Source organism: Trachurus japonicus, chromosome 9 (genome assembly GCF_045865225.1).
Source record: "Trachurus japonicus isolate A0001 chromosome 9, Traja_1.0".
NCBI lineage: Eukaryota > Metazoa > Chordata > Actinopteri > Carangiformes > Carangidae > Trachurus > Trachurus japonicus.
In genome coordinates, this window is record NC_140915.1 from 39,378,227 (window position 1) to 39,398,155 (window position 19,929).

The following is a 19,929-nucleotide window of genomic DNA, read 5'->3' on the forward strand; positions in this document are numbered from 1 at the left end:
GAGACAAGGCCGGGATGCTGACCTGTGGGGGGGGGGGGGCTGCGCTCACCCAAACCTACCACTGTCTACTCCCATCTGCACAAAGCCCTCACTGCACATGCAGGTGGCCACAGAGATGTAGGAGAATCTGGGTCTGGCCCCCCCAAAGCCTCATGGACAAGGAACATAAAAAAAACAACCTGCACATTTTCAGGGCTGCAATGAGCGGCCGCGTTTCGCTGCGGTGTTCCAAGTGTGGCAAGTGCAGAATTGATTTGTTTGGAGTGTGAAGGCGGCGTGTCAGTTTGGGGAAATGTGTGAATGTGAGTATGTCTGTGAGGAGAGGGGGTGGGTGGGTGGGGGGGGGGGCGCGTGGTGAAACAGGAGCGGAATTGGACTCCAAAACGAGCCAAATCGCTTGTGAGATGAAACAGACTACACCAGGAAGAAAAAAAAAACAGAAACAACAAAAAAAAAAGACAACAACAACACAAGGCACCAGAAAAGTGTCGAGCGACGCAGGCTGGCACGAAAGCAAAAGACGGAAACAAAGCAAAACAAACACCCTTCTCTTTCTGCTCGACATATTTCAGACTGCAGATGACAAAAACAACACTGAACGAGTTAGAGGAATCAAAATCAAACCACCAAATGTGTCTGGCTGTTTCATGAATCCGTGTCGAAGCGGAGGCTCCACACCACATCAAACCCTGTAAATTCTCCTGAAAGCCTCCTCTCTCCCTTCAGCAGCCAGTGCTTAGATTATTGTGTGCAGCTAAAAGGTAAGTGCTGGGGGTGTCACACTTGATGGTGTGTTTTAAGCACCATAAAGTATCAAGACCCAGATGGCTCATCCTCCCTGAATAACATGTCCACTCTACCTCGGCTGCAGCAGCACCTGCTACCAGGATTAGGTCAGTGCTACGCCAACCCAGCACTAATACAGTGTGCTGCAGCTGATAAGGAGCCCAGGGCACTTCAGCACCAGCCCTGCACTTAACAGCTGATGAGTCAATACCTGTATCATTAGTGATAGCAATAGCTGTATATTGATCTTTTCCAATAACACAGGCAGCCATGATTTTGATGCAATTTGTCACTGGTGAGCTACAACAGATGTGGTCTCTTCATGGTTGATCTCAGGGACGGAGCGTGAACAGAACTAGCTTTTATTTATGCTTCCAAATACATTTGAATGTTACATGTTTCATTTTGCTCATAAAGATCAAGAAAAAAAAAGTCCTAAGAGTATTAGAACTAATTCATACAGGTGGATTATAATCAAGATTCCTCAATTTGGGTTATGGACTTTATTTTTTAAATCAGAGTAGAGCACAGATAAGTTCCATAATTTGAATACTATCAATAGAAATGTGTTATAAAAACACAGAAAAAAATATCTTATCAAAAGGCAAGTATCAGCATATCAGCATATATGAGTCTGACCCTGGTAGATGCTGCTGCAGGAGCTCTGTGCACAATACTCCATGGGTCATGTGGCTTTGGAGCAGACTTTCTTGCTTCTTCCCAAAGCAAACAGCAGTGAAATCCCAGTCCTACTGCTGCTCAGCCCTCGACACACAGCAGCACTGACCCAACAGCCAGGGAAGCTGGAGCCCATGCTCTGCTGAATGGGGTATTACAGTCAGTCAGAGGCCATTAGGGGCCCCACCACCAGGGCCCAGTGCAGGGAATTCAGCAGCAGCCAAAAACAACAGCCAAACAGATGACCGCTTGAATATTGGAGGAGACCACACTGTGCATGTTCTCTTTATAAAAAAAACCCACCCTGAAAGAGCCAAAATGCAAGCCCCTGTGTCTCAGCGAATTACCGCCTGTCTGTTAACAAACACTGGTTTGATTAATGGTGCTAACGCCCAGTGAAATATAGGACAAAACACAAGCTCCTTCTCAGTAGTGCGTGTCAGGTTACTGTGTTGACTTCAAGGCTGTATCTAAATTCTGTAGCAGACCTCTCCAAACCCGGCTCTCTGTCAAACACCCTGTATTAGTCCAAGTCTGTGGTAATACTTCTAGACAGAGTGTCTCTGATAAGTCACTGATAGAAACATGGATGCTAATATGCTAGAACTGGAGAGGTACAGGGCTCAGAAATGCTAAACAAACAGCCTAGGAGGACCACCCATCTAGAAATACTTGGAAACTAATGTACATGGCTGGCTGATATTTGTGTTTGATCTGGGATCTTGTTTCCTGGGTTCATCTCCTTTCTCCCGAGAATCCTCTCTGGCATGTTCTTCTAATGCATGGACGTCCTTGTCCATCATGGAATCTGAAGCATTTTACATCCGCTCTGTTCCTGGCGATGGTTTTTCCATCTTTATAAGCCTGTGTGAACTGCTTCCCAAAATGTCCAATCCATTACAAGCATGTTTGTAATATCCATCTAGGCTGACGACTGTCCCCCTGCCAGAGATTGTACATTATCCAAGCGTCGTGTTTGGCCACAATCGCCTACCATCTGGCTTTGTCAATGAGCGTTACAGCCTCATCTGCAAACAACATTGGCTCTGAACTGCTCAACACAGATGAGCTTAAAAGTGGGGAACTGGGATCTTCAAACAAATGCAGGGCGGGCGGCAGGAGGGAGGGAGGGGGGGGGGACCCACTCCTGCTGGCAGAATGACTGGAGCTTGGAATAAAGGATTAAAAACAAGAAAACCTGTGAGTGATCACAGACGACACGCTTTACATTTCAGGCCTGACAGCAGTGATAAGACGCTGGTCATGTATTCTCACAAGTAAACAATGAAAATGCCTTCTACACTGCAGCTGGCTGTGCTGTCAGGAGGAGGAGGAGGAGGAGGTGGATTAAGATTAGACATAAGATGTGATGAGAGCTACTGCTCTCTGGAGTCATCCTCTCTAAATTCTTTTCTTTATCTCCAGTAAAAAACAAACATAACAAAATAAAGAAGATCATTTTCAACAGTGGCAACAGGGGTCAACTAACTGGAGGGAGTTCAGCTCATCTGTCAAATCTTGTCCACAGTCGAGGTTTCAAAGTCTTTCATAGCCGAGTGTACCAATTTCCTATGTTTCCCACAATCCTGTGCTGTTTACACGTTCTGCCTCATGGCTATGTGGGAAAATAGTGAGAACATGCAAAGTATTGATGAAGAAAAACACTTTCAATCCTTCAGGATGAAGAGTTGAAGGGTTGGTTATCTGGTTCACCGGTCAGTGCTGCAGAGAGAGAGGCCGTCACACTGAGGGTTCTCACCACCGGTTGCAGCCAGCATGACGCCTTGTTGTTGTTGTTGTTGTTTATTTATATTTACTGCATCATCTATTCTCTTCGGTGTGTGCGGCTTAGCTGAAACACTGTAGCAGATAATAATTCAGCCACTGCCTCCATTACAGTAACGCTGTTTCCTGGTTTCACCATCAGAACACCGTCTTGCTGCTGTGTGCTTGCGACTGATGGCTGCACAAATAGAAATGTCAGCTGAGGTGTAAGTGTCACATCTGAGTTACAACCACAGCAGAATTCGCATGGGCTTTTTTTTTCTGGTCTAGCGTGAAGCGCGGCTGATGGTGTGGTAGCTGAGGTGCAGTAGGTGAGGGGTATCATGCACAAGGAAAGGGCAGGGTGGCAGTACCTCGCGTTTTATCATTTAACCTGAGCTGGAGAGACAGCAGTGGAAGGCCTCAGGGGAGCGCTGGTCTCTGTTGTGTATATAGGAGATGACTCTGAGGCTTCACAGTAATGCTCAGTATTGAAGTGATTCAATATATTCACTTTGGCTTTATCTGATACTGTGTGAAAGCCTCTCTGTATACGCCAGCCTGCTCTGGACCATCAGATGGGAAGCACAGCTCTGGGTTGACACACTCCTGCTATTAGAACCAGCGGATGTATGGTGAAAAGTTCAGCAGAAAGTCCCTCATGGCCTTTAGTGATTTTGTAATTGCTCCCTCAACACAGTTGAAGCTGAATCCATATTCAGTCAATGAACACAGAGACACACAATGGAGCCTAATCACACAGCTTTCAACGAGACTCCCATGTTCTGTCACAATAGCTGATCACCACCCACGGGCCTGCTGACACAGATGACAGGCTGATAGGACTGATTGACAGCTGTCGAGCACTGTGACATGTTGTGGCCAACATGGACGAGGGGTGGATGTACACAGAGCCTCAAGTTCAAGACTGAAGCTCCAGCAGCAGCGGCCCAGTACCCTGAACAGTTAATATTTCATGCACGCTGGGCTCTCTGCAGCGAGCAGACACTTTTCTAATGGATGTAATAGTGCTCTAAAGGGGCTGCAGAGTGCACACGGGGATAGCCTGACATGCTATGACTTTACAAGCCGGCTAATTGCCGTGCATAGAAAATCAGTCTCTGAAAAACAGGCAGCTTGTCAGAATTGGTGCAGTTTGAAATCACTTCCTGAATCACACAAAACCAAACAATTCCCCCCTGTCAGCGTTTCAAGGTGCCAGGCCATGGAGGGGTTGTGGGTAATGTGGCTTGGTCCTTTTGACTGCCTGCCGCTCTACATAAATAGTACATGACGCTGTAATCGTAATTTAAAACGCTATAAATATTGAAGAAGAATTAAAATAATTTATGGAACACCGCAGTGTAACAGGACGTGTGTGTGGGGGTGTTTTGTCTCCTTTCACTCCTCTCTCGCAGCGCGCGGTGAAACGATGGGCAGCAGCGGTGCAAGCTGGGAATTCTGTAATTGCTTTTTCTGTCCCTGAAGCAGGCCTTCCTGCTTTAAATCAAAAAAGGCAATCTCTGTCAGTAATGGCTCAATTAATAATTAAACACATGTCTTATCTCCGCCAAGCTCCCCCTATTTATTTTCATCTCTCTGACAGGGATGGCTGCACAAACAGCATTAACACCATCAATAAAGGGAGCATTATTATCAGCCCCTTTCTCCAAAAACAAATCACCCAGCTCATAAGCTGTCCCATGTCTGTGAACAGTAATATCCCAAAGATGAATAAAGAAACAAGTCATAGCCACGGCCAAGTGCTTTCTCTTCCTGAACTAAGAGTGCTGGCGTACCCTCTGCTGTCGGTATTCTGTTGGAGAGGTCGTACCTTTTTAATATCTAAATTAAATCAGCAAAACAGATGAGCTGCTGCTCAGGCTCAGTAACAAGTGAGGCGGATTTAGGAGCAAGAGGAATGGCTTCTTTTCTGCGCCCTCAAACTACCGACCTCTGGCTCTGTTTTGCTCACAGCATGACTGTCACCAAACCTTAACACTCCAGAGCTTGACCATAAGTGTTATGTCAATACGGGAACATTGGTCTTCTTGATAGAGAAAGTGTTTCCTGCAAGCTGCCTGGACTTTGTCAAACAAATCACAGTAGGTACAGCAGGGGAGATTCTCCAGGCTTAGATTCCACAGCAGTGATGCCTGCTTTCAATTCCAGCACTTGCTAATCTGGCCGTGTGAAGCCTCCCGAGCCCCTTTTGTTTTCCCAGCAACATGTCTGCCCTGCAGTCATATAGTCTGCTTACTGGCCAGACAGCCAGCCAGCCAGCCAGCCACACTCTCCGTCTACCTCCACTCTATCCTGATTCAACTGCAGTGAAAAGCTGATTAGTTGGTCAGAGGGTCAACCTCCATTCATTATTTAATGGGTGAGAGGCTGCAAACAGTCAGGCCGGCCGCCGAGGTTAGTGATACATTACACTGACCTGGCCAGAAGAGAGCTGCTTGGCCGAATACAAACATGCTCTCTCATCTACTTCTCTATGCCTGAGCCGCCCTCAATCCCCCCTGCCCCTGACCTTGCTGCTCCCTCTCCAATCACCATCCTTCCTCCCTTCTCTGGCATTCGCAATCCAGCAGGTGAGACTGTGTTTCTTTTCCCTGTAAGCTTGCACTGCAGGAGCAGGAGCAGGAGCAGGAGCAGGAGCAGGCCTGTAGCTCGGGCTGCCCCCGGTAACGGAAGAGGAGGGATGAAGGGATGGAGGAGGAGGAGGAGGAGGAGGAGGAGGAGGCCATAGTTCTTTTATTGACACGCAGCAAACAGCAGTGGCGGAACAAAGGCCACTCAGCACCTATTGAGAGAGCGGGCCTAAAGACAGGGTGGTTGATTAGTGATTCGACACGGGGACCCTGGACTGTGTAGCACATAATGAGAGCTTAGGGAGCGAGCCATGAGCCGACGGGGGGAAGCAGCTACAGTGGAGGCTGGACAGGAGAGAGCAGAGACAGAAGGAATAGATTTCCCACAACAGCAGAGATGGATATATGAGTAAAAAGGCTCCATAGAAAAAAAAAAAAAAGCAAGGGGTATGGCCAGATCCTAAATCCTTAAGCTACAACATTGGCAATGTGTTTATATATAAACAGTTAGAGGATAAGCCCTAAATCCACTGCCAAGCTAAATGGTTTATGCATCTTTTTTGTTTGTTTACTTCTATGTCAATTAAGCAAATTGGTCCGACATCCCTGACGAGCAAGAGATCTAAAGTGAGTGGATTTTGCATTCATGTCCAAAAGCTTCTATCTCTCTGAAGCGCACAGTAACCCTGTCTTCACCTTTCATGTGGTCTCAGAGAGATGTTAGCAGAGTTAGCTGTGCACGATGGCATGTGTGTGTGTGTGTGTGTTTTCTCTTCTTCGTCTGCACGCTCTCTCCTTTCTTTGTTCCACTGGTCTAATCCAGTATGTGTGGGCCGGTAAGTTTAATGGAAACAATTTATTAAGTCCGGCTTAAAATGCCATCTGCAGCTAAGCCTCCCAAAGCCGCTAAGCTCCTGGTTTCGCCCCGGAGCTTGCTGTGTTCACGCTTACTGTAATGCTCTGTTTAAAATGAGCACAACGGGTCAAAATTAATCAGGATTACAAGGGCACAAATCCACTTCAGAAATGGGTTTTCTACCAATCTTCCTCCTGCTATCCTAAGATGCCCCAGGTTTGTTGGTTGGCACGCTGCATGACTTTTACCTTCAGCCCACGGCAGGTAGCACCTAGCTGGAACAACAAGACCTCAGAGACTATATACACATCTATACATACGGACACTGTACCTATTACGCTGAAACGCGCAGATACAACATTCAACACGGTGACTGTAGATTCTTCTCAAATATTTCTAGCTGTTGACAGCTCGGTGTTAACTCCCCACCACTTCCATAGGCGCAGCATTGTGAAATGTCATAAGAAGGCTTACCAGTGAAGTGTTTATCTGTGCTCTGTGGAGGTGCCGTGTACATGCTCGGCAGCTACATTTAGCTTCTCATTTGCCTTCCAGCAAGTGACAAGAGTAAACTCTGACCTGCAATTCAATAAGGCTAGGCCTGAGTGGAGCACAAGTCCTCACAGCGCTTTTACTTAAACATGCCGTCCTCCAGGAAATCAATAATTTGCAGGAGGTTTAAGACAGGAAATAAACAAAAACCAATACGTGTTAGATAATGCTTGCCCTACTCTGTACCTTCCTACCTCATAACCACCAACACATACCAACGTTGAGCAGAACTGTGCTGGCACTTTGGTAACATCATCCAAATAGGACTGTACTGAGTGTACTGTGTTATTACAGACGCTATTAGCCAGTGGTATCACCAGTAGTGCTACCTTTATCCATAACAGGTTGTCAACAGACTCACAATGTACAGATGATGAAAAGTAAATATGAGAGAAAGAAGGCAAGGGTGTCTGGGTTTTGCCCAAAACCATGTTCTGTGTGCATAATTACAGCGCTCTGCCTTCGCTGATTACAATGTTGGTCTTTCTTCTCCTCTATTAACCCTGAACCGTTTCATTAACATGACAGACTGTGGGCCTGTGTGCAATTTGGACTTAACCTCAACTGTTTGTACCCGTAACTGCTCACAAAAATAAAGTTCAGAGCACCATGCTTAAGAAGAAAAAGAAACAAGACTTACTATCTGGCCAAACATCATCGCAGCACTATGTATTTATGTGTGTTGTGTGTGTGTGTGTGTGTGTGTGTGTGTGTGTGTGTGTGCGTATCTGTCTCCCAGCCAACAGCTCAAAAGGCCTGGTGATCAGAGGAAAGCAGGCTTTTCATTGATCCCACAGGACCGTGAGCGAGACCGGTAATGGGACACATACGCTGCATTCTAAACCAGAGGAAAAGAGCCTGTGGGCTGCTCTGTATTACACACACATTATACACACACACACACAGAAAAACCAGTCTAGGCCAAAAACAAACACTCTCCGAGAATCCATTAGAGCTGAAAACAACAACATTGTAATGGCAGATGACAGCTGGCTGGTGGCATCTCTGAAATTGTAGCATGATAACTTTTTTCCTCAACGTCCCTAAATCACTTCATCAAACTGCTGATTTCTTTGCTGCTTCACCCTGTCTAACCCCTTTACTCTAATCTGGTACCCGTCTTCCGCACTGCCCCAAACAGGATCTAGTTGATCTGTGTGATAATCACAAGAGACTCTGATTGGATTGTCTGGATGTAATTCCAAGGTCCTAAGCTCCAGCCCTGTGTGTGCACATTAGCAAGATCCACAGAGGCCTCCATCCACCAGCTGTCTTGAGTGGATGAGCGGAAGAAAGAGACGGTGGCTGTGTATGTGCCTGTACTATCAGCTCTGCTCTGCGCGGCAGACTATATGTGTATAAGCAGCCATGTTGTGTACGCTGGGCATGCAGGGAAAATAAGTCAACACTCTGACAGCTGACAGCAGCAGTCGTCCAGCCGCCCGGTGGAGAATAAATGGAGTCCGACGTGGTCTAGTTGTTTTCTAAACCATGCAAGTCTGGAAGTCATTGTCATTGTGAACGCTGGTTTCATGAGGCCAACGCTGGTCACAGGTCATCTACATCACACGGCCGGGCAGACCTGCTTTCTCTCTTGTTGTCAGCTACGCTTTTCCACTCAGCAGTCAGAGCTACTGCACTAAACCAAGGAACACCTTCAGACGCTGTCGAGGGGAAATCTAACGTTCACAGCTGATGCTCTGCTGCGAAGGTGAATATAATAACGAAACCTCTTACTTGTGAAAAGGCAGGGGGTAGATTCACTCTGATGCTCTACAAGTAATTACAGTATTACAGTAATTGCAACAACAAGACAATGAATGTGATCTTGGTCACATTAATAATAGTCTTAAAATCATAAAATATGCTCAATTATAAAATATGCTTATGTGACAATCCAGGTTTCACTACTATTACAGTTTTATTGCTGAGACATTTGTCCACTCTGTCCTTTATGTCCAAAAAAAAGAGAGAGAGAAAAAAATATAAAAAAAATCATAATTGACATTGTTCTGCACTTCCACCTCCTTCTAACTCTGCTTATGTTAATAGCCCTCCTTCCTGGTCCCTGCCCTGGGGGGACATGGTCTGCATGCTGCTGTCTGTCACTAGTCGGCTGCTCGCACCTCTCCTCCCCTCCCTGCCTCCCTGCATCCACAAATTGACACCTTTTTCTCTGCTCTGACCTGGCAAGCATATTGTGTTTAGTGAATATATAGACACAGCTGAATGTCTGCGTCCATATGGCGTCTGCAACGTGCCAAATGCGCCAACACATGTATGTGGTTGGACACGCAAATGCATAAAAGTCACACAAAATCACACATGAACATACAAAGGCCTTATAATCCACATATGTGCATATGTGAATGCGCACACACTGAGTTTGTGTTGTCTGGGGGGCTGACAAAGCTCTTTCTCTCTCTTTCCTTTGGCATCCATTATGTTCCAGGCCTGCTGTCAGAGAGCTTGTATTGCCTGAGGGGAAGTTCCCATTTGTGGGAGCATGTGGCAGGGAGGCTCTAAATCCCCTCTAATGAACCAATATGTAGGAGGGCTAAGCCTTTGGCGGGGTCGTCCAAGAAACGCCACTCGGCACCCAGGCAAAAATGTATGCATATGTAGTCACCAGACCTTGCTTATGTCTGCTGACATTTAAATCTGAATGGGAGCTACAGGATTAGAGCAGGCTAGATTCTGACTTATTTGTAAACCCTGGTTGTTGTTATGGGTTAGCACTGAGCAGGGAGTGGAGAGAACAGAGTAGGGTCTTACCTTTGGGTGTGGTGGGGGAAAAGAGCTTCTCCGATCCTACATCAGACACCTGGAAAAACAAGAAGGCAGGCCTTTAGTGGATTTGTCTGAATCAGAGGCAAACTTTGGATGATCCTATTTAAAAAAAAATGACTCACACAATTTAAGATCATTCATCAAACCCAATGCAAGCACTGACACATATCTTGTCTGCCTAGTGAAAGGCTTATTCAGTCACAAACATGACCACAAATGCTTGTAGTTAAAGCTCAGATCCCATACACAACATTATACACCCACAGTCAGTCAAGATCTTCCAATCTGCCAACAAGAGGAGCTCCCTCTGTACCTGATGGTCCCTGCATGGCTTTTTCCTTGTGAGGTAACATTAGGTGGCACTGTTGTGCCACCTGAAAACCCTCAAAAGAAACGCTGTCAAAGTCAGAGGAAGTCAGTAATGTAGCTTTGCAGCGTTCGAGCACAAAGGCTCTGGCGTACATGCTGCCTGCTCAGAAACCACATTTTGTTCTGCAATATTTTTGAATGGAAAAAAACTTATCTCATGAATAGAATGTGGTTCTTCTGTAAAAGCAATACATCTATTTCACAAATTCATTCATATCAAAGACAATATGCCGTTCTGTGATATGTTAGTTACATGAGCATTTCCTGGGTCAAAAACAGTCAGTGATTTGGCTGATGTGACTGACAATGAGCGGTGGGAGTCTGGTGGACTGCAGTCAGACGGAGGCTGAGTCAAATAGTTGAGGAAGAAAGGCATCTGACTATGAAGTGATAGTGGAGACTTCTAGACTAAACACTGCAAGGTATTTTCCTCTCTCCTTTAGATGAATGTAGATTCTGGCAGGCACCACCTAAATCAAAACACACCATACATTTTTACAAAAATACACATCCACTGGCCAGACTGGACATCTTTAAACACTATGACCCAAAAGCAGTAAAACCACACACTAAAGAAATGTCATTGTGCAAAACAGCGTAGCACAAAGCCAGTGTGCTTGGAAGATAATGTTAACAATGAAAATCCTCCTCAGCATATAACATCAGCCCTTATAGGGGCTTTGTTTACAGCCCAGGTTTCCCTTTGCTTTAGCTCCTCTCATCTGGGTTCCACTGACTTGTAAAAAACTGCAAGAGCTGAACATATGTTCCACCCAAAGGGCCTTACTGTCCTTAACTGCGATGTATTTTATGCAGCACAAAGGGAGCATATGTAAAGAATGAACAGTGAATCAGAGTGAGTGCAAGAGAGACAGAGACAGAAAGAGAAAGCAAATGATTTTGTAAACACAGATGGCTGTCCTTGGCATCCCTGTTAGTTCTTCACAAGTGTTTTGAGGACGTCCTCTTCTTTCCAAGACCTCCCAATTTCTCCTTCACTGCCACTGTGTTACAGTTCTCCGCAGTGTTTGTCTGTCTGCGCTTGATGTCTTGTTTCAGCTCGAATCACAACGCCTGCCCAAACAACCTCTCAGCAATCTGCTTGGTTCTCTGCAGCCTTGTAAATCACAGGTATCTTACCGCGTGCGTGTAATCGGTTATGTGTATTCAACACATTATTACAACATAAAAAATCTAATATTATATAAGCCGTGAGGCAAACTGTCAAACAACAATGCAAACAACCACAAATAATGGAGAAGCTTAACAACTTAGTGCCTTAAATCTTTGTTATGTTTGTTCCAACTTTCTATCATTAAAATCTTAAGTGCAGTTTCTAGCTGTGACCTGTCTGCATGAGCAGTTGCAACAATAGTTATCAGATTCTCTGTGTGAGATTGTCAGATCGATAAACCACTATATAAATAGAAAGACTGGTTAACCAGGTTGTTGAAGGTATCTGAAATGTAACAAGGGGTCAAATGAGATCTCTTCAGTTTTATCTTGATGAGCGGAACATTCAGAGGAGAGAAAACACTCAGCGAGTAGAGATGTTTCCTGTTTCCTCCTACAGTAGGCGAGGTGGAAGACTATGAGGAGAGACAGAGTGTTGTGCATTGCCCTCTTTCAGTCTCCCAGAACCAGGGCGCCAGGCTACAACACAGGCTCTTTGTTAGCTTTGGACGACATTAAACGCTCCAGTACCAAGCCTCAGCAGCGCAGCAGCACAACCTCAGCCTTGAATCACGGCCCCGGAGGCCCTTGAAGAAAAATATGGGCTCAGAATGAAATGAAGCTTGTCAAATGGACACGGGAGCTGGCTCAGGGACTCGCTTAGTGTGGCATGGGGTCACAAAAGCAAAAAAAAGAAAAGAAAAAAGACAGCGTAGGTCATGCCCATAACTCACTTTAACAGTTGAAACAATTGTTCTAACCAAAGTGGTTATCCAGAGAGCAGAGCAGACATAACATGTTCCTGAGAAAGAGAACAGAAAATGCTGAGTTTACCATGTGTCGACCTAGATCTCCTTATTCCTTTTCTGGCCATTTTGTGTGTGCAGTGAGCTGTTTTATATTCCAAACATATTCCAAGTAACATCAACAACCGATATTTAGCCTTTAATGCGGTGTTTTGCACCTGCCAAGTCTGCATGAGTCAGTCGCATAATCCACAATTACAAGGCCGGTTTACAAAAGCACTTCTTAAAAAGGCATGTCAAAGCAGAGCCCTGATTTGGCTAGCTGTTGTTTTTGTAGAACTTTCTGGGTTTCGCTGGTGAAGTTGACATATTTTCATGGGGCTGTGCTGCTGGCAGTCTGAGCTGCCTGTGGTTGTGGTGTGCAGAGGTCATGTATAACAAATTCTTCACACTCTCTTTGTTGAGGCAACCCTGGGTGCCATTAAAAACAGACAGGGAAACACAAGACAGAGGGGAAATATATATATAGAGAGGCAGACAGACAAAGAAAAAAAAGAAGAGCAAAGGCCACGTTTTCCAAAGGAAACAGGGAAATTTAACCATTTAAAAAAATAATGGGGGAAATTCAAGCCACATTGCCTGGGAGCCAAAAGCCCTTGGAGTGGGCCGCAGGAAGCCTGACCTTTGTGGGGGCCGTCTGCTATTTGAGCCTGGGGCTTGGGGAGGCTGGCCTCCTCTCTGGAGGGCCGTCAGCAGGCCTCAGCTTTCCTTCCCTATTCTATTCATTAGCCATGCTTTATGATTCAGCTTCCTCTGAGCCACACAAGAGCTCCCTGAGGAAAGAGACTGCTGGAGAGAGGGAGAAAAAAGGGAGTGAGACTAAGGGAGGGGGAAAAAAGCAAGAAGGAGGTCATAGGGCCCAGCCGGGGCCCAGCTCTCAGCAGCTGTGAAATCCTCCCGTTTCCTCGGCAGTCGTAAAAGGAACAAGGGGGAGAAAGAAAGAGAAGGCGGCCAGGGAGGGAGCTGGGCCAGTAAACCCACCATCTGAGTGCTAACTCCCTGAAGAGCCACATGCACAACCATAATTCCCAGATTTAGGGAATGCCAAATTACAAATTACACTGCTGTTTGTTTTAAAAAGTCCCCAACTTCCCTGAACAGCAATGACTTATTGGCTGCATAAATCTCCAGATAATAGCCGAGCCGCAAAGGGAGAGCAGAGAGGCAGAAACCTTCGCTAGCAATAAGTTAGACATTTACTGTGAGGCAAAATGCATTTGCTGTCACAGCAAAGAAGCAAGAGGGAAAAAAATAAAAAATCTGCAAATTTTCCATGTCCACATCGCTTTTACTTAACAACACAGCAAGCTAATTAATTTAGAAAATCAGAGACAAGCTTAATTGCATTTTTTTTAGCGTTAAAAAGCTTCCACGCTTAATTTTTGCACAATGGGCCAACTGAGCGAGGCGATGCAGGCAGCAAGGGAGGGCGGCATAATAAACTGAATGACCTTCAGGCATAAATTTATGAAAGGCATTGATCAGTTAAGGCTGGTGATTTCAATGAGACAGGAAAGTCAGCAATTACCAAGATTCAGTTAACCTCATTTAGTAAAGACTGCTGAGAGACCAATTTCTTTCCCCACCATCCCCCTGCCCACCAACCCCCCGCTTTATATCAAACGATCCGCAGGGCCGTCCATCTACCTTTGATTTGAGAACTATTGTGTGTCCTTGCATTCTCTTTCTTTCTGGAAGCAAATGATCTAGAAAACAGGAGGAACTCTTGCGGACAGAGGTTGCACATTAAGCCTTTCCCCTCCCAGGTCGACATGTTGTTTCTTTTACAGACTGGCGGTGCTATCACAACAGCTGTGGTGTGAAAACAAAGAAATGTGTTAGCGGGGTTTATTGTGCGATCATGTCTGCAAAGACTGTAATTACAATTCATTTTTCAGTCATTTGGCACATGTTCTGTTCTTGACAGACTGCTGCAGGACAAGTGGTTGGGTGGCTAATTCTAACACGTACGTACCACAAACCAAATGTGAGAAAGTGAGTTTTCATAATGACTTGAACTTTGCATAAAAAGGAAACTCTCGTAAAATGATTGACAGCTCAGAATCAAAACCAATTTAACAGGACAAACGACATACAGGCAGGTGAAAATTAACATCCCTACTGCTGGTATAGATAGAATGTCTTGTCGCCCTGTGTAATCATCAGCAACAGAACAGGTAAGCAGCGCAGCACGTCACCACGCATGCTTCCTTGACAGTTAAATGAGAGGGTCGAATGTCTTGGTGTGTGGGGGGGGGGGGGCATAAGAATACACGGTTTCTGTGTGCTATATTGATGTGATATGATCCTGGTACTGAAAGAGCTGTCCGGCAGCATTAAAGAAAGAAAGAGACGTTAAAGGAAAAAAAAAGAGAGTGAGAAAGAAAAGAAGGGATGGGGCAAGAGGGCACATCCTGGCACGGACGATCAGGTTCTCAATTACCCTGGCCTAACCTGTCTGTACCTGGAGCCACACGCCCCACACCTCCTCCCACCTCCACACACACACACACACACACACACACACCAACACAGTGTTAATCTGCTTCCCTACTCGGTGTTTCATCACTGTCAACTTCCTCCTTCACTGCCCTCTCTTCCAATTTTGTAGCTGCTGCCACGAGTTCAGTGTTACCTCTCTTTTCTGGGTTGCACCAATAAATCTTTTTCAAAAACCTCCAATCACGATGATGAGGTTTATTCTAGTGTATAATCACTGCTGAACCGACTAATCTCAAAATGCTCGTCTTCCCTCAATGATTTAACCTGATCTTCTGATCCGACTCTATTGATTGTCTCTTTTGTTTTTGTTCAGAAAGCTTTTTAAGGTAATGATCTTGAACGCTGACATAAAGAAGCTTATCAGTGGTGATATTGTAAAAAGGGCCCTGGTCCTCTGTTCATGTGGGAGTAGCTTGATGCTTTGATAAACACTTCTATCAGCACCCACTCAGGGCCGTCGACTGCTGTCAACCTTTCACCCAAGACGCCCGCTAATGCTACTTTAGCAATAAATGCCGCATTAGCCATGCACAGTGAGCCTACAGCTCCCAGGCTGCAATGGGAGACACCAAATTAATTATCTCCCCTGCATTTGTCCTCGCGCTGTTCCAGAAACTTAATGACCTCCCGAGCGGTCGTTTATTATAAGCCGCAGCAGCGCTACGCATTCCCAGGGTAGGGAACAGCCACCAGCTACCTTACCTCCGATTCCCACCCACCGCTATACCGCCACGGCTGCCACCGCCTGCTTGTCAGAACAGGTGTGGGCCAGCGAGGCTGTAAAAACCCCCGGCGAGCATGATGGGATGTACAGCATTCACGGGAAAGAGAGAAGAAACCTCCCACGCAACCGTCAAACCAACAGATACTCGCCTCAACTGGAGCATCATTAAGATGATAATGAATTCCATAGTGACCATGTAGAATGAAGTGCCCCCCCCCCCTGCACACACACAGAACACACAGAAACCTCTTTATGCCCCGAGTGCCATTTTCATAGCCGCGAATAATGTGTGTGTGTGTGTGTGTGTGTGTGTGTGTGTGTGTGTGTGTGTGTGTGTGACAGTGGGCCGGGGCTGACAACTCCTGCTCCCTCTCCCCCTAGCAACAGACGCAGGGAAACGAATGCCAAGAGAGGAGCAGGGGGGGGCTTGAGCTTTGTGTAAAATATTACCCTTCGCCTCGCTTACTGCACCCCGCGCCGCCGCTCCCCCCTCCCCCTCCCCCTCCCCCGGCTGTGCAGCAGTTGCTAGCCCTTATCACGGCTGCCTGTCAGTTTAGTATACAAATTAGCAGTCTATCAGGGGAATGCAGGGGCCTGTTTCATCAGGAGGGAGAAGGGCAGAGGCACGCACTGCATTAAAGCCTCTCGCTGCTGCAGACAGAGAGGGTCACAAATCAACACCGCAGCGGGCCCACAGCCAGCACTAACCAGATAAGGAGAAATGAAGGAAAAAGGACAAGGCATATTTCACCGGAGAGGATCCAGACCAGCTCAAACTCCCCTGCAAGGGCCTGGAATGAAGGATGGAGGTGGGCTGATGGTGGTGGTGGTGGTGGTGGGGGGGTTGTAAGGATAGAGGAGGCAACAAATCACAATCTCAACCCCACAGATTACCGAGTAACAAAAAGAACATGAAAAACAGGTATGGGATTGGAAAAAAATGTCCAGAACTTCCATTTCTAAAATGTCAGTGAGAGAGTCAGAGGAAGTGCTTTCAATCGATTATCATCTAAAAATTGCAGGAAATTAGGGCCAGCACATTCCCGCTCTCTCCCGTGAAGTGAACCTGTGCATGTTAATACCGGCGGAGACAAAACGGCTGCGAAGGGCTCTCATTAAGTGGCATAATGCAATGAGGCACAGTCTAAATTGCAGCAATAAAAGCCGACAGACAAATCATCTCGACCATCGCAATCCATTTAACTCAATTAATGCAACACCAGATCTGAGCTCAGTGGTTTAAAAGCATGCGTGGCTCTCCTCCCTTGTCAGGCTTAGGGGAATTGGAGAATTGGGGAATTGGGGAAGGGGAGGAGGAGGAGAGGGGGTGGAAAGGTTAGTACCTATTTTCATAGGATTAGATAATGGTAAGTGTGGTGTAGCTGTTGCACTTTGATTAAGTCCTGCTTAGGACCATGGAAATGGAGAAAGAGAGAGAAAGATGGAGAGATAGGAGCAATGGGAAAAGGGAAAACAAAAGCGAGGAGATAGCAGTAGCTCTGCTCAGCGCAGCACAGCTGACGATAGAAAGGGTGTGGCCTCCTTTCCTTTTTAATGTCAAAATGTGTGCCAGCAGCGATAAGAGGCGCAGGTAATCTCCCGGTGGAATCAGGGGGGCCGTTCGTCATTACTCTCTGGCCCTGATATAGATCAGAGCACCGGTGGCTTCTCCTGGCTCTCCAGGCTTCTCTGCAGCCGAGATAGCAGATAGCTTTTTAAGACACGGCTCACTGCTCCCTGATTGGCTGGTCAACAGCCACAACCAAATCCTGGCTCTCTCGAGGCCGCTATGAGGAGGTATGATAGGACAGGTCACGGAAACTCACTGTCCCCGTATCCACATCATCCTTTTGTTGTAAAGCCTTTACCCCATTGTCAGTGTGGGTGGTGGAAAGTAAAAAAAAAAAAAAAAAAAGCCTTTCTGGATGTTATTGTCTGAGAGGCAGGATAACAGACAGGCGGATTATTTCAAAAACAGCTTTCTCCAGAGCTCTCACAATGCGGCAGCGTTGTTGCTGTGGAGAGGATCCTGGAGGAGATAATAATAATATTCCTAGTCAGAGCCTTTGCTGCAGTCGAGCTGCCTTCTAACAGATAGATACACATCATTCTGACTGGCCCGCCATGACATAATCGCCCTGCGGAGAGCTGCAGGCAAGCTTGGTAGGCAAACCACCTCTCACTGCAGCTTGTTAAGAGAAAGGTGGCTTTAAGCGCCGCTCAATAGAAAACTCCTATTGAACTTGTGTTTTTTTTTGTTTTGTTTTTTTTTCCTTTACTCTATCTGAACAATGTCTAGGTGAGTCATATCCCACCTCAGGCTACACAAGTTACAGTCTCCCTTTCTTCTTTCTCTCTTAAGATTATACTTCACTTTTGACTTGGATGAATTTGCTAAGAGGGGAAAAAAACAAACTCGTCAGGATCTTAAATAATGCAACAATAAAAAAGCTGTGACCCTTTCCCTTGCCTCAACCCACACACAGAGAATTTTTCTTCTGCTGTGAAAGACAGCGCACAAAGAGAAGAAAAGGCAGAGCTGGCACTACATGGAAATGTGTGGTAGGCATTGGTTTTTTCCTCTGGGCACGGACACCTCTAATGAGAGGAAAAAATGTGCAGTAAAAGGCAGATCTCACCCATACTATGCCAGTGATTTTGAGTAATATGAATCAGCTCCCCTCTAACACAAATAAATATTGTTCTAATACCAGTGGGAGTTTGAGGCTGACTGGGTGAGGAAAGCAACGGGGGATCTAAGCTCCTCCACACCACTCATCCTGCATCCCAGCGCCTCCTAAACCCTACACCGTGCACACACACTGGACACCCGTGACCCCTGACCTTTCAGATTGGCTCTCTGCTGAGCTCACACTTTATCAGTGCGATGGGCGGGGTGCGAAGTTGTTGATGCTGGCTTAGTAACAGCATCTCTCCTAAACGACAACAGGAGCTGAAATGAGGCTAAAGGAATTTATCTCTGCATCCTGCTCGTATGTCAGCTGCTACCATGAAAGTCGGCCAGGGCTTCTCAGGGTCAATTCAGCCACTTGTCCTGCAGAGGAATGGGGGGGTGGGGGGGTGGGGGGGAGTGGAGGACAGGCGGCTTGCAAGAGGAGCAGTGGAAAACTGGAAATGAGGCAGGGAAGACAAGCACTTGTTGCCAAATGTCCCCTTGGTCACACACCACCTCCATGCCCTTGCCACTATCTCCGCTGCTAGCACAAACAAACATGGTATGTACTATATAAAGGAGGCTCAAACCTCCAAAGCCCCCAGGTCATGTTGGAAAGGGATGTGGCACGTTAAGTGGAATTTACTTTTGATGCAGACATCAGGCCTCAGGTTTCTGGCAGCTGTAACTCAAGCTCTTCCCCAGGGCCTCAGTGTGGGGTCGGACAGGACACCCAACTCCTAGGCAGTCACCTTTAGAAATACCTACGCCGCTCAGCTGCTCTTATAAAACGAGGGGGAGGCCGACGCGGGTGGCTGCTGGGGGTCGCTTTCTGCAGTATAAGGAACTGTTTACACTTTAATTTCGTTGCCAAATAGAGATGGCGGGGTTGCTACTTGAAGAAGAGAGAACATGTTTATTTCTAGTATCTGCTACTTGCTGTATACGAGCTGTTAGTGGGTTGAGTGTGATGTTTTCTGAGGTTACAGCGGCAATTTAATATAGATCATAGACCCCAGCAGCCGACAGTATGCCCACTGCTTCTTCACAGCAATGCAGCTTTTGCACTTTAATGTTGTCTTTTCATTTACACCTTTCTCTCTCGACATGAATGCGTGATATGGTCTCAATGCAGACATGTGATGGCTCTTTACTATGGGAGAGTGCAGGGCTTTAACTGAGCTGTGAACCCTCCGCCCTCCTTGTGACACGGTGTAGCGCTTGAGCTCTTCTGTCACTGACAGTCCAGATGTGTGACTTAATGTGGGGTGGGTGGGAGTATATAAATAACCATGATGACATATTAGTGGGACATGCCAGGAGCTTTGTTCTGTACGGGAGGAGGTGCTGAGCTTACTGTGTACCTCTAGGGAATCCAGCACAAGCTAGTTTAATGCCAACAGGACAACTGCAGAGACCTTGTGAGAGAGCTTATGGTTTTAGACTCGACACTTACTGTATAACGTCATTCTAGCAAATCGCACTGTGACCTGACCTTGACAACGGCCACGTTACTAGCGGTCTTCAGTTACAATGACCATCGCTTACTGCAACTCTGTGGGAAATAGCCCTGACTTGCATGGGCTCATAATATCTGTGGTCTTAAAGCGTCACGTAGAGAGTGACGACAGCCTGTCATTATTGAGTAAAGGTCAGTTTTA

General features: G+C 46.3%; 1 protein-coding gene across 15 annotated transcripts in view; it reads right to left on the reverse strand.

Annotated features, from left to right (window-relative positions):
• The window catches only part of fbrsl1 (fibrosin-like 1), a 271,719-nt gene that overhangs the window by 24,339 nt on the left and 227,451 nt on the right, over window positions 1–19,929 (reverse strand). For all 15 annotated transcript variants that reach the window (XM_085787868.1, XM_085787876.1, XM_085787867.1 and 12 more), the window contains one exon: window positions 10,006–10,054. In XM_085787868.1, coding sequence (XP_085643994.1) covers window positions 10,006–10,054 — 49 coding nt within the window. The remainder of the gene's footprint in view (window positions 1–10,005; window positions 10,055–19,929) is intronic.